Source organism: Ciconia boyciana, chromosome 7 (assembly GCF_034638445.1).
Source record: "Ciconia boyciana chromosome 7, ASM3463844v1, whole genome shotgun sequence".
NCBI classification, from domain to species: Eukaryota; Metazoa; Chordata; class Aves; order Ciconiiformes; family Ciconiidae; genus Ciconia; species Ciconia boyciana.
In genome coordinates, this window is record NC_132940.1 from 28,728,414 (window position 1) to 28,743,713 (window position 15,300).

Genomic DNA, 15,300 nt, shown 5'->3' on the forward strand with positions numbered 1-15,300 from the left:
TTGAACAAATGGATGCTAAGTATTATATTTAATATTGACAGCCTTCTATAAGACTGAAATGTGGAATTCATCACTGGGGCAGGTCAGTTACTGGAAAATGATGTTTGAGTATGTTCTTGCTCTATTAATCTCATCTTATGACTGATATGTGTTCCCTGAATGGTAATCGCCAGCTGCCGAAGTGATTGAAAACTGCAAAATGTTTGGCCAAATGCTGTACAGATAGCTCTATTTACTGCTTGCTTTTTGTCTTTTCTTTCCCTCTGGCATTATTCCACTTCTCCTTCCCAGTGGTAGATCATGGCTTTTCTTTTCTTGAGTTGTCTTAGGTCTTTCCCCTTTTCTTTGCCTCTGTCCTCTTTTTTTTTTTTGCCACTGTTCGTCCTCTTACCGGTTTGTTTTTCTTCCTTCCCTAACGTCTTTTTATATCCATCTCTCTAACTAGCTTCCCTTCCCTTTCCCCACCTACTTCCACACCCATTCATCCATGCATACGTTCGCAGAACTTGGAAATGTTAGCCGTCACCTGTTATGTTTGACCAGAGAAATAACCACAAACCTGTATGAAAAATGGGGAGCCTGTTATCCACTTATAATACTCAGGTGAGAATCACTCTTCAGCTGTTGAAATTCCCTGCAGCTTGGTTTGTATCAGTCTCCAGTCGGTGTTTGAAATTTGAAGTTCTGCCTTCCTAATCTGCAGCTGCTGGAAGGCAGTGTGAGCTGTTGCTCCAAAACCTCATCTCTGAAAACCATTTATTTTAAATTGTCCCTGTTTCATATAGCTCTGCTCCATCATGGAAAGCAGGGTTCTTGAGGGAGTTGTTTGCTGCTCTGAGCTTCCTGAACCATTGTTTTAGCCCTTCTGGTGAATAGATTCTGTCTTTCTCTGTTGCTCAGGATGTTTCCCAGCTGAAGCAGAATGAAACAGGTCAAATTGCTGCTTGTTTCATTGCTCCTAACTGAAGAGGTTGCATGCAGTCTTTCATAAATTTGCTGTTGGTGCTTGATTGGAGTTACTGAAAGGTTTCCCATTGAGAGGGGCAAGAAGTGTTTTAATAAGCAGAGCTGCAGAAGCTTTGACGTGAGCCAAGGGAGTTCCCTTGGGAAGGTTTCTACAGCATCTTTGTAGTAATTCCTCATGCTAAAAAAGTCAACCCCCCTGGTATTGTGTAGAGGAAATAATGACAGGAGGGTGCCTTCAGATAGTTTATACTGATGTGAGTAAATATTTCTCGTGGAGATTTACATGTTTCCTCTCATTGCTACTGTTCTGAATAAACTGAAGGTAACCACTTCCAATGCCAGGATTCTCCGTGCAAGATGTTGTTCTGTAATGCTGTGAGCAGTGGAAGAGTGTTGTTTTCCAGGGCTGGAAAACGGGCAGCAGTTGCGATGCCCTTTGTGCCATCTGCCACTTTGCTGATGCTTAATATGATTCTTTCTATATTTGCATTATATTCACTGCAGCATCGTACCAGTTAACTTCTTAGTTACTCCTGTTCATCATTTTTCCTTAGGTTTTACTGGCCTTCTGTGCGAGGAGAATATCAACAACTGTGATCCTGATCCATGCCACCATGGGAAATGTCAAGATGGAATTGATTCATACACATGTATATGCAATCCTGGCTACATGGGTGCCATATGCAGTGAGCAGATAGATGAATGCCACAGCAATCCTTGCCTCCATCAAGGGCGCTGCATTGATTTGGTGAATGGCTACCAATGCAACTGTTTGCTGGGGACTTCAGGTACATAAAGCACGGATTGGATTCTGACAGAATTCAAGCATTTAATTATTTCTTGTGTGTGCTCTGGTGTGTGTTAATCTGCATACAGAGATAAGCTTATGGTATGAGAGTATCATTTTCACATTACTTTTCCTCGCTGGATTTTTGTGTGTTTGTGTGGATTGCCTAGCCCTTACTGGTACTGCAGCTTGTCTTGGAAGAATTTACCTCCTCTTTACTCCCAAAATTCAAGCATGCAGTAAAAAAATTAGGTATGGTGTTCAAAATGGTTTATTCTTTTGTTTAAACATTTAGTACAAGTTTAGGGTCATATTCAGTCAGCACGCAGTGACTCAGCTGATGTTCCCTGGTGTCGCAGTGCTTCTGCATCATCACCTGTTTAAGTTGCACCAATGCACATGTAACTTTGAAGGAGGTGGGATTCTTAATTTGGCTATTTCTGGGAAATAATTTTGTTGTCTTCCTTGTAAGATTTGGCCTCCTTATTCGTCTAACTTTTTTTTCCAGGAGTGAACTGTGAAAATAACTTTGATGACTGTGCAAGTAACCCATGCATTCACGGGGACTGTATTGATGGCATTAATCGCTACAATTGTGCTTGCAAACCTGGATTTACAGGTAAAGTCAGCTACCCGATAGCTTTGAGTTGTTTTGAAGATAGTTATCCAGGTAGCTAAGGAAGCTGTTCTTTACATACTGACTGCAAGGGATTCAGTTAGTATCTCAGTAAATCCTTCTAATCTTTGAATCTCAGTGTCTTACATTACAGCAAGTTCTGCCAAGCAGAAAAATAGCCTAATCTGTGCTGTGAAATGCCATTCATGTTAGGTAATTACGTCCAATTCATGGTTCTTGGTTTTATAACAAATAAACCCATGTGACTTTGGCTTATTATTTACAGCTTCTTTCCAGGGACAGAGAGATTGTGGACAATATAGAAAGGTGTTTGATTAGACAGTACCTTGGGCTTTGACCATGAACAGTATTTCTCTTTCTGTGAAAGCAAAGCATTAACTCAGTGTTCTAATGAGCTGCTCTCCGCTCTGAAGTCTCCAACTGAATAACCTGCTTTTTTCAGTACTTCTCTTTCATAGTGTGGTCTGTTCTGTTTCCTTTTTAAATTATAAAGACTTAACTAATACAGTAAAAGTAAGGCTGAAAAAAGAAGATTTTAGGCACTTGTGGATCCATGCTTAGAACTGTAGATCTACATCAAGACTATTTCTGATGACTAAAGCACATCTCAACGCTGTTTATAATGGACTTAGTATGTTTTAAGCCATGTAGGGTAATATGCTCATAAAATAATTGTTGTAAGGCAGTTGGTACTGTTTATAACAGTTTTCTCATCACGTTTGTTACTGTTTATTACTGAATGATTCTAATTAGAATTGATCTGAAATGCATTAGAAATAGCACTAAGAGGTTTCACGTGTCTTGTGCTTTTCTCTTGGTGTCTTTCTAAACTTCTGCCGCTCCTTCCTTCCTTTGGCTCTGGCATGGTGGTACTCTTTAGTCCCCAGAACAGGAAAAGGCATGATCCTGATCACTCTTGCCTTTTCAGTCTTCTTTGTTGCTGGCATACCGTATTTGTTATCCTACTGGACTTCTTACTATTATGCTGTTAAAATAATTTGGTAATACGATGAATTGGCATATTCCAGTATTTAAAGAGCTGGCTTGCATGGGGTCTCCTTACTTTGTCCTTTCCTTATGTTAAAAATGCTTTCAACTTACTGCAACACTCACTTTGTTTAGCTTTCCAGCCTCACAAGATCTTATGGTCACTACTTCAAGGATCTTGCAGTCGTAATCAGAGGCAGGCAAAACAGGAAACGGTGTTTTTTAGAGTCCCTTTTGCGCAATAAACCACAAGAACTATATTTACTGCAGATAGTAGGCAGTATTGGTTGTTCAAAGGGTAGGTGCTTTCAAAGCAGAAGAGCAGGGCTATGACAAGTGGAGCTCAAGAGGTTTGTTCCAAGCATGATACAGTTGAGTGATTTTTGTCTTCCTTATGAATATTAACCAGTGATTTTTATTGGAATTCTGTTGTGGTTCTTGAATAGTTTGTAAACACTTGTTCAGTGTAAGTGCTGTTTTCCAGGCACAGAAAAGTGCTGCATCTTTCAAAAATGCTTCTCTTGACTTCAGTTAAAGCACAGAGGCATGCAAGATCTGTCCCGCTCCATTGGCTTTACTGAGTTGTCTCTCAATGTATGTTCTCACAGACATGCAAAGCAAATGTTCTTATAAGAAATACTACTTAATAAGTATAGGTTTTTTTCTAGGCCCACGTTGTAATGTGGACATTGATGAATGCACATCCAGTCCCTGTCATAATGGTGGAACATGCATAAATGAAGTCAATGGCTTTCGATGTGTATGTCCTGAAGGTTACCATCATCCTCACTGTCAGTCACAGGCAGATGGCTGTCTTAGTAATCCCTGTGTACATGGCAACTGCACACATATTACTAGTGGGTAAGTACTTATTGTCATTTTAAACTTATCTACTGCTTCCTGTACTTTTTTTTTTTTTTGCTTTGCTCAGAGTTACATGTTGACTTGAGGTTTCTGATTTTTCTCTTAATTTCTCAGATTAGGATCCAGACTTAGCTGCTGCCCATGACATAATCACTGTAAGGTGTAGACCTTTAGTCACCAGCTGCAGTCTGTGCTGTTTCAACATAGGTTTTTCTGTCCTGCATTGTATTCTTTGCTGTCTTTGCATGGGCATGTTGCACAGGGTGGACTGCCACCATCTAAAGGGAGGGTTTGGCAATTCAAATGAGTAGAATGAATGCAATTAAAATAAAGAAATGGTTCCAAACTGGGGGAGCAGCAGCTACCTACTCCATCAAACTCTAAAATGTTGAGCATGGAGACTATCTTTGTTGGCTAGTGCTGTTCTTGATACCCAAATACTCTGTATTAAGGAACAGGCAGACAACTTTTGACACTAGGAGACAGAGCAGTATTTGGCTTAGAGCAGTTTATCCAAGGCTGAGATTTCGTCAGCTTTAGTCACACTGTTGCATGCCTGAGAGAAAAAAGGAAAGCTCTTTCTGGCTTTTTTGATGGCAGTAGTTGCTTCCGAATCTTCCCATCCAGGAAGACCAAATGCTGATTTCAGAAGCCCTGAATCAGACCTCTTTTTGGTAGTGATAAGTCTGGGAGCGCAGGGCCTGTGTCAGTCAGGTTTCAATAGGTTTAGGGAGGTAGGGCTTGTGTTTGTGAAACTTCCCAACTGTGCATGGAATAGCAGTGCCTCCTAGATGTGTGCTGTATTCTGGAAAGCGTTGTCAGCACTTGAGCAAGGAAGTGATCTACCGCTGCGGGTAGCTCTGTAGGGCAGGATTCAGCACTTTCCCTGGAGCTGGCAGGAAGGCTGCCTTTATTGCTAAGTCAGCCTCCATGTAAGCTTGGAAAACAAATGTTTTGGTTCATCTTCTCTGTCATCTGTCACCTGCATTCACATTTATGCCCATGTACACCTTATACTCAGTGCCAGATAAAATAAGTCTTGTGTGCATGACAGGGAGGGGGGCCAGTGTCTGCTGGGTGGCCTGAGTCCAGGGTAATTCACCAAGTCCTTGGTTCTCCGTCATCTGGGTGGAGTGCTGCTCTACTTCAGGTTTTGAAACATGATGGAGAAGATTGCTCCTGCTCCCAGCCAGCTGTTTTCATTTGTAACTACTACTTTGTATTAAATCAGTCTAGTTATCTTTGGAACCTGTTGTTCCCCTCCACTTTAATCTTTTTTTTCTGTCTTTGTTTAAATCTGTTGAGATGGTCTTATCAAAGCAGAAACATATTGCTGGTTGACTGAGCTCTTTGTGGAAACTGTAACGGAGGGAAATGTGGTTTTAAGGGAGGGTTTATATTCAGTATTTTCAAAACTATACAGCTCGGGTAACCGATCTAAACGTAACTTAGGGCTCTCCTAAAGAGAGGTCTTCTGGTTTTCTCTCCAAAACTAATCTGCAGGAGAAACTGGTAGAGGATTTATTTCAGAATGCTCTAAAATTACTGCTGTTTTTGCCTTGAAGGTACAAGTGTGTCTGCGACCCAGGCTGGATAGGAGATTACTGTTCAACAGAAGGGAACGAATGTAAATCAAACCCATGCCAGAATGGAGGAACTTGTGAGGATTTGTTGAATGGATATAGATGTACCTGTAGGAAAGGATTCAAAGGTGAAAATTCAGAGAGAAGTTTCTGTTCTCTTTTTCCTTTCCACCTCATTGCACCCTTAGTGCCATTTTAATATTTTCATTAAACTTCATGGAAATAGGAATCAAGAGGGGAAACGCCATGGTTGTATGAAGTTAAATTGCAGTCAGTTCATGTAGACATGATACAGTAGTAGAACACTTAGACCAAATCTAAGCCTTTTTTGGACTCATTAAGAAATGTCCTGGGCAGCTCAGCTTAATTTTCTTTGCTAGAAAGTTAGGCTGAGATGTATAAATGCACTGGGAATTGAAGGGGCATTAAACTCGGAATTACCATGGCTGCTGTCTGCTTGTACCCACTGAGCCCATGAGTAGTGCTCTGATCTCCTTTTCCTTCTGCTAAGATTTTTCAAATATGGAAATGGTGTCTACTGCTGTGTAGGATAATCACGCAAGTTACAATCTCTTTATTCATTCTTCCAAGAAGCACCAAGCTCTTAGCAGCATACCCTCCTGGTTTTTCCCCTTCTGCTCTCCAGGTGTGAACTGCCAGGTAGTGGTTGCTCCTTGTTCCCCTGATCCTTGTGAGAACTCCGGAATTTGCCAAGAATCTCCTGACTCTGAAGGCTACACCTGCCAGTGTGCCCCTGGCTGGGAAGGTAATGTGGATGGGGAATATGCTGTACTTTCAACGCTGAGCAGTATTGGCATTGAGCCTTTTGACCATTGCCTTATGAGGGGTTTTACTTCTGGACTCTCTGTGTTTCAGGGGAGAGATGTACAGTGGATATTGATGAATGTCTCTCAAAGCCCTGCAAAAATCATGCTCTGTGCCATAATATTCAAGGCAGTTACCTGTGTGAATGTCGGCCAGGCTTCACTGGAGGAGACTGTGACAGTAACATTGATGACTGCCTTTCAAGTGAGTATCAGCAGATTGTTCTGTGTTTTCCAGTTTTTCCTAGAAATAATTTTGCTGTACTGCTGATGACTGCTATTTGACAGATACTGAAAGTTCTTTTATAATCTCTTACCAAAAAAGAAAAAAACCCTAAACCTCAGCTTTATAAGACTTGCATGTTTGAGGCAGTCAAAATCCATCACGTTCAGCTGCTAGAAATGGACTACAGTGTTCTAACTGATAGCAGGAGTTGTTCCCAGATTCTTAACTTGCAAATGTCCTTAGAGGTTACATACTTTAATAAGGAGCACTGTTAAATGAAAAATTGTATTTGCCTGAAATTTTAATACACCAAGTTGAAGTAACACTGCAGGGCTTACCTGTATTTCAATGTTAAGCTTGATTGAGGTGTGGTGGGAATCTGGGGTATAGCAGTCTTTCCTGAAATGTCTCTGACTATCCTGGTTTCAGCTGGGATAGAGTTAATTTTCTCCCTAGTAGCTGGTATAGTGCTGTGTTTTGGATTTAGTATGAGAATAATGTTGATAACACGCTGATGTTATAGTTGTTGCTAAGTAGTGCTTATACTAAATCAAGGACTTTTCAGCTTCCCATGCTCTGCCAGCTGCACAAGAAGCTGGAGGGGGCACAGCCAGGACCCCAACTGGCCAAAGGGCTATTCCATACCCTATGATGTCATGCTCAGTATAGAAACTGGGGGCAGTTGGCTGGAGGGCAGCGATTGCTGCTCGGGGATGGGCTGGGCATTGGTCAGTGGGTGGTGAGCAATTGCATTGTCCATCACTTGTTTTGTATATTCTATTATTATTATTATTATTATTATTATTATTATTATTATTTATTATCTCTTCCTTTACTGTCCTATTAAACTGTCTTTATCTCAACCCATGGGTTTTACTTTTTTTTTTTTCCAATTCTCTCCCCCATCCCACAGAGAAGGGGTGTGTGAGCGAGTGGCTGTGTGGTGCTTAGTTGCCGACCGGGGTTAAACCATGACACTGACATTAATATTCTGGAAAGAGTGGGTCTTGTTGCTGTTCCAGTTAATCCATATTAGAAAGTAAATTAAGCAGCAGGAAGGCACTCTGTTCCAGAATAGGTATCAGTTGCAGGAGGATAGCCCATACACTGATGAGTACTGAAATTGTTTAAATTACAAGAAAGCAAATGTTAATTTCATGTCCTTGATACTGCAGTTTACAAGGGAAACCAAACACATAGTAACTTCTTTTTCTTGCTGGGCATATTGTGTATCATCATCAGATAAAATCAGAGTCTCCTGAGAAGTGTAATGTATTTAAAATTTCATCTGTTACTATTTGAAAAGTGCTTTATCAGACCTTGGAGGAGTTCACAATGTTGTAATTTTTTAATTGGCTGGCTCTTTAAAAAAAAAAAAACAAACCAAAACCCAAACCTCTATTTTTTATTAGCACAGCTTAAAAACAAACCGAAGTGTTAAAGACTTTAGGTATGAACTTACAGAGTTGTGTTCTGCATTGAAAAAAATTTAAATCTGTGACTGCTGTAAAGAAGGATCCAAACAAGTCTATTAGCAAAAGTTACCGTGGGAGACCCCAAAGCAGCACTGCTGAAAGAACTTCTAAGACATCTGGCTCAGCCTGAGCTTTTGATTGCCTCTTTCTGAGCAAACAGGTACTGTACAAAAAATGTCACGTTGGCGCATTGACCCAGAGCTTTGCTTACTGAAGCCAACAAAATTATTGCTTGTCCTGTTAGTTTTTACATGGGTGTCTGAAGATAAAAACGTTTTTAAAGTATTCATCTTTCTCTCTTGAACAGCTGGGAAATCTCTCTCTGTTCCTAAGTGTTCCGAGAGCTGTGAGATTCATCCCGTGTTGTCTGTTAGGCAGCACACCCATGAGGTTGAAGAAGAATTTCAAATTACTGCTACGGCTGATTTCATTTAGCATAACAAAAACCTTCCGTGGCTTGAGCCAAATGTCTTTAATCTGTGAAGCAAACAAACCCTCCAGCAACAAGAACTTATTGAAAAGTTGATACTCGAGTCTCCTTTTTCTGTCAGTAAATGTGCAGCACAGAAAATTAATGCACAGCTTTTGGCTTCAGTCATAAATGGCTGGCTGCCATAGACACAACATATTATAGCTGCCAGTGGTCTCACTTTGAATGTGCTTTTTCTCTGCAGTAGTCAGATGCCCTTTAAATGGATGCAGGTGTGTCTCTTATAACACAATTTTTTATCATGTGAGCATATTTCTCAGTCAATAAATGAGCTTTAATTACCTTTCACATCTGTTTTCTTCTTTTACCAGTGAACAGAATGATCTTGTACTTACGCTGAACTGCAAATTTTTGGTGGAGTCTATTTGCGTTTTAGAGTTTGTATTTTAGTAGTACTTAAAGATAGTCATGGATCAAAAAAACCTGCTCCGTAACCTTTTTTTCATCCCCCTTCCTGTCTCCCCTTTTCCTCCCCCCTCCCGGTTTCCCTCCCTGCCTTCATAAACATAGGCTTTTGGTCTAGGGAATGCAGAGTAGAAAAGGAAACTGGCTTCAGAGGCAGTATCCAACAGAGGAATGTGGGTCTTAAATCCAAAAGTGGAAGGAGCAAACAAAGCAGAAAGAAACTACTGAATGGCGGAGCTCTTTCAGGCAGATTGGTACCTGTGGAAGTAGAGGGAATACAGTAGTAGGGGGTGGCTTAGACCAAAAAATGGTGACACACAAGTAGCAAGATCATGGTAGGCATAAAGAAAATGTCAAGAAATGCAGAGGTGAGGAGAATCCAAGGCTGTGTATGAATTTGTGAGCTTTTCTGCCAGCCTTTCCTCAGTCAGCCTTTCATACTGGGACAAATGCTAAGTGTTCAGTAATGTATAAGTGCTCATATATATACTAATTTACACATGCACATTTGGTTTGACTGGACTACTTTCATGCTTAAAATGAAGCACACAAGTTCTTTCATGTTGAGCAGTGTCTGGAAAAGAGAGAATGGTCCGAGTTCTCGTATGAATAAGACTTTATATGGAAGAAGAAACAGTTGCTGTGCTGTTTGTATTGTCTTTCTCAGTAGGCATTTATCAAAAAAGCGAAGTTTGAATTGTAAACCAAGAGACTTTGGGTCTGGTTTTGTTGGTTTTGGCTGAACAAATCCCAGCAGAGAAACCTTTAGGCCCTGAAGCTTGGTCTTGATCCACACCTTCTTGTGGATTTGTTATTGATAATGCTTTGCAGTTATTTCTTCCATAAAGTGGCTCAGAAAAGCTTGTCAGTAGACTGTCACGCTCTGGGCTGTGTGATACTTTTTTCCCCAAAAGCTACTACTCTAGGCCTGTCCTTTGACCGCTACCCATTTTAACACTTACTGTAATGCTTCTATCGTAGATCCCTGCCAAAACGGAGCTTCATGTGTGGACGGGATAAACTCTTTCTCATGCATCTGCCTACCTGGATTTCACGGAGATAAATGTCAAACAGATACCAATGAATGTCTGAGTGAACCATGCAGGAATGGAGGCACGTGCACCCACTACGTCAACAGCTACACGTGCAAGTGTCAGCCCGGGTTTGAGGGAACCAACTGCGAGAACAACATCGACGAGTGCACTGAGAGGTGAGAAAACTTCACTGCGCTGCTGCACTAAGGAGCCACGCAATGTATGCTCCTGGCTTGAAGTCAGTCCTACTCAGAAGCAGTTTTTAACGATGAGGATCTGTTTTCCTGCCTTTTGTCCCTGAGAGATACTTGTGATTCATGCAAGGAAAACTTGCTTACCTTGTGGAGCATACCAGCTGAAAGACAGTTACCTGTCAAAGTTGGTCTTCAGTCTGCATGACTGGTTAGAAGCTTAGTTCCATTATAGGAGGAATATGACAGTGTTTAACGAATGTTAAGTCAGTAACAGATGCTAGCTTATTAAAACATAAATAATTTGTATTTTTATGAGACCATTATCATATAGGGGAGGAGAAAAAATTGATTGGTTATGAACAGTTACTGTGTTGAGAAATACAAAAGCTGCAAAAATGGAAGCAATGACCAACTCTCAGAAAGGCAGGAGAATTAAATTAGCCCTGAGTTGAGTTATTGACTGCAAATAATATGAAGAAGCAACCAGGAGGAACACTAAATCCACAAATTGTGTACTGGAAAAGTTTAATCATGAGAGATCTTTTAATGCTCACAAGTTGGATGTGGTTTAGCAGTGTTGAGATAAAACTGAGGTCGTTCTAAGGGGGGGAGGTGTGGAACTGAGTTAAAATGCTCGACAGCTGGTCCTTATATAAATGGTTCACTTGGTAGTTTTAAAAGCTCTTTGAGAGTTAACCCTGTGTATCCATAATCTGCCTGCATATTTATTTTAAGCTTTGTTAGGCTTGATGTAAGTAATTTCAGGTTCTCAAATGGAAACAATTTCTAATAAAGCTTGAAATGGTTAAAAGAAAAATTAAAAAATAGTTTGTTCTAGTCTAGTTACCAGAAACAAATAAGGTGCCTAAATGCAAAGCTCTTGGTATTCTCATGCGTCTTCTGCACACAAAGAAAAGATCTTTCTTATCTTTTATAAAATTGCATTTGTGGGGGAGGAAGTATTTTAACATCTTTTGCTTAAGAACAGGATTGTGTCACTGATGAGGGTGTGTTTAATTTGCACAACAGTTGTTTAATCAAGTGAAGTATGTTGGGTGTTTTAGCAGAACAGCCTGGTTCTTCCTTGAGGTTCATCCTGTTTTTGTTTTTGTTATCAGTCAGGACAGAAACCAGTCTTGCAGGTATGAATGAACGATGTAGCAATTTTCAATGCTCTGCCAAGCTAAACCAGTCACACCTTCTCAACCAAAATTTCCTGAGCTATACTTAAGAGCGCCATGATGGTTGGCTAATTTGAATTTGGTTCAAATAATTCTTCCGTGTCTTGTGTGAGAAGCCACCTATGAGAGAGTGCCATCTTCTTTTGGAGATGGGTACCTGATTTCAGTGAAACACGCCAAGTGATTGACAGTTCCTCTGTCTTCTCTTCCTTGTTTTGCCATGAATGTAAACAGCAGTTTGTACTCCCTGTAAAACAGAATTCAGCCCACAAGGCAGAGGAACATCTCTCATAAATAGGTTAATGTTGACATCTCTACCATAATCACAGTCAGAATTTAGATACTTAAAACTTGCACTGGAAGTTCAAGGAGGTGAGTCAGTGGCTTCTCTCATGGAAGTACCCTTTGACAGTGCACAAAACAGATAACAAGCATGAATTCGTTTTGTGTACTTTATCGAACTGATTATCTTGAGTCTAATCTAGGGTTATTTGCAGAGGAGCAGGATTTTCCTGGCAGGCATTTCTTTAGAAGGAAAAAGGGGTCAATTTTGCATGAGGCATCACTTCTCCTAACTTTCCCAGTCACTTTTCCATAGGACACCCAATCTGGCAGAATTTCTTATGATCAGAAGATTGGGGGAAGGGAATAATTCCTTTAATCTGAATTCTGCCAGGGCATGTATGAGTAGTTTTACAAATCAAGGACTTAAGATTCTCATGAGAAGAGGAGGAAGGGATTTAGCAATACCAATACTTTCACATAATTTCAATGAAGAACATGCTTGTGTTTTGCATGTTATATGAACTTTTTCCTTGAGAAAATGTCCCTGTGACTCATTTGAAGCGTTAAAAAAAAGGCAAATTGTTTTGTTTCTCATAATTTGTAATACAATTGTAATTTGTAATAAAATTTGTATAAAATTTTGTATAAAATAAACTTGTATAAAATTCATAAAATCAGTTTGAGCAAGCCACACACCTACCTGGTACGGTACTGTTTGTGGTCACATTGAAGCTGGGAAGATTTCATTAAATAAGTTACCTCCATCACTAATGACTTATTGAAACCCTGCTTTACTTTCTTTGCCTGCCAAGGTAAAAGACAGTGAGCTGGAGGATGAGCTGGAGTCCCCTTGAATTGCTGTTATCTGATTTATGCTTCTTGAGCAGGAACTTACCAGTGGTCAGAAGATCCTGTAATCTCATTTTCTTTCTCATTTCAGTAATGTTTATGTGCTGTTTTGGCTGTGAGCTAATTGCATTTTGTGTCAGCTTACCTTTGTTCTCACTCTCTTGCAGCTCCTGTTTCAATGGAGGTACTTGTGTGGATGGGATCAATTCCTTTACTTGCCAGTGTCGGATGGGGTTTACAGGACCCTTCTGCGTCACGGAAATTAATGAGTGCGATTCACATCCTTGCTTGAACAAAGGCTCTTGTGTGGACAGCCTAGGCACATACCGATGTATATGTCCATTGGGTTATACGGGGAAGAACTGTCAGGTGGGTGACATTTTCTTGCCCGTTTTGCACAGGGCACTGCTCTTTGAACTGTCCAACAGCAGAAGTGACTGGGTTAGATGTGAGGTACCAAATGTGGCAGAGCTCTTGTTTCTTCAGTTCTGGTTCCCTGGCCTGCCACCCAGGGAAAAATAAGTCCAGCGCCTCCATCTGAACAGAGCAGGTGCCCCTGTTCAAAACTCTGGAAATCAAAAGTGTTTAGTTATAAGGAGGGGAAAAATGCTTGGTTATTGGTGAGGACAGGTGTCATTGGAACTTTCCAGATTAGTTTTCTTCTTAAATGAAAAACAGCCGTTAGCTTTGAAAATGGCTGCATTTCATTCGAAGCATAAAATTATCCTGATTGAAGGCAGAGTCCTGTATTAAAAAAACCACCAAACACACACAAACCAAGACAAAAAACCACCGCTTTAAATGGCAGAATATCAGTGTGATTAGGAGGACCTTGATTTAACTGTTCTATTTTATACTGGGAGGTGGAGTTATTCCGGGTTGATTGTAGATTTTTTTTTTTCTTCCCATAAGAAGCCAGAAAACATTTTGGGGCAGTAACTGATGTGATTGTCCTGTTAACAACTTCAAGAAAAATCTCTAGCCTTACTTTCAGACTTAAGTTCAGGCAATTTACAGTTTTCCACAGTTGAGTGTAGGAGCTGCAAACCCATATTGTAAATGGCTGACTAGTACCTATGAAAGACTTTAAACTTGGCATATCACAGTGGGAGCAGAATGCTGATCTAATTTTTCAAACCAGAGCCTTTTCTTTTTATTCTGTGCTTATCAAAACAGCAAAAATGATTTGAGAGTATTTCTAGCTTTGGAACTGTAAACACTATATTGGCTTCCTTCATAAGAAGCCTGAGTGCTGCCATTTAAAAAAAAAAAAAATCTGTGAATTTCTTAAACTAATGGAAAACACTACAATTTTGTAAGGAATTTGCAACTGTCTTTCATGCCAGTGTGTCTTTGTAAAGCAGTGGGTGTTAGAAGGAGCATTTTAGTGGCAGTGGGGGAGGTGCTTTTCCAGAAATATGTTGCTAGACATTAAATTGTCAGGTCTGCTTCTAGGTATTGCTAATGGAGGAAGTGAATGCAAAGTAATGAAGTGATAGAAAAAAGCAACCCCTCTGCTACCCTAATTATGCATTCTGGGCACACCGCTTAAACCTCATTGGGAGAATTAGCATTGAGGGTGATCGTAAAGTACTGTGAAGTTCAGTAGTTCCTCTTCTGTTATGTTTGCTTTGTTTTTACTTGAGAAAAGGATTAATGTTCCTGTCCCCAAATTAAATGTTGTGGATTCTCAGAAAGTCTGCTTTATGTTCGGAGAAGTTTGATCACAATGTATTACTCATTTTATACAAGGAATCAGAACTTTCTAAATTTATAAGGACTATTCAAAGCAGTATTGGAGAGATTTATAGATTACAGCTACACTGTAGTTCTTGTCTTAGTGGTAAACTGACTTGACCTAATTAGCAAAGCTAAATAAGCAGCACAAAATCAGACAATGATTCATAAGTCATAGAATTTGCATGTAAAACAGTCAGCTACTCATTACAAATGCAGAAGCAAGAGGCTCGGTGTTTTTCTTCTTCACGCTCAACTACATGTGATAAAACTTAATTCCAAGTTTCTTTTTGGTTGCCTGTGAAAGCACAGATTTTTCTACTTTAATCTTTGTGAGCAGTTTGCATCTGAAAAGCAGAACTTTCTGCAATTGAAATTGCATTTTACAGCCAAAATTCAGTACTACTCGTTTTAAAAACCTCATCCTTCCCTCATGTCAGCTTGAAATCAATCAAATAGCTGTATGACTTTGAAGACTAAGTGCTCAAAAAGGAAATGATGGTTAGTGGCTGGTTTATATTAGGTCAGACGGTTATTTTGGGTCCTCACTCCGCTTTCATATGATGTTTTACTGAGTTTTAATCTCTTTGTTTGGAAACTTTTTTTTAATATAAGGAATCAAGAAAAGCAGTATAGTTTGTCCCATCTTCAGTTCATAAAACAAGTTGTGGGATTTCAATTGAATCTCAGAAGACAGGAAAATTCAGAGAGACCGTACTTGAGCAAATGGGGCCAAAAGCATTACTCTTGAAATGATGCTGCCATCTGGGGTTTAC

The 15,300-nt window shown here is 40.0% G+C and overlaps 1 protein-coding gene across 1 annotated transcript in view; it reads left to right on the forward strand.

The window, feature by feature from the left end:
• The window catches only part of NOTCH2 (notch receptor 2), an 88,377-nt gene that overhangs the window by 50,188 nt on the left and 22,889 nt on the right, over nt 1-15,300 (forward strand). The window contains exons 11-18 of the mRNA XM_072868829.1: nt 1,521-1,754; nt 2,262-2,372; nt 4,046-4,238; nt 5,807-5,952; nt 6,471-6,590; nt 6,701-6,853; nt 10,226-10,454; nt 12,955-13,156. Of these exons, the coding sequence (XP_072724930.1) occupies nt 1,521-1,754; nt 2,262-2,372; nt 4,046-4,238; nt 5,807-5,952; nt 6,471-6,590; nt 6,701-6,853; nt 10,226-10,454; nt 12,955-13,156 (1,388 nt within the window). The remainder of the gene's footprint in view (nt 1-1,520; nt 1,755-2,261; nt 2,373-4,045; nt 4,239-5,806; nt 5,953-6,470; nt 6,591-6,700; nt 6,854-10,225; nt 10,455-12,954; nt 13,157-15,300) is intronic.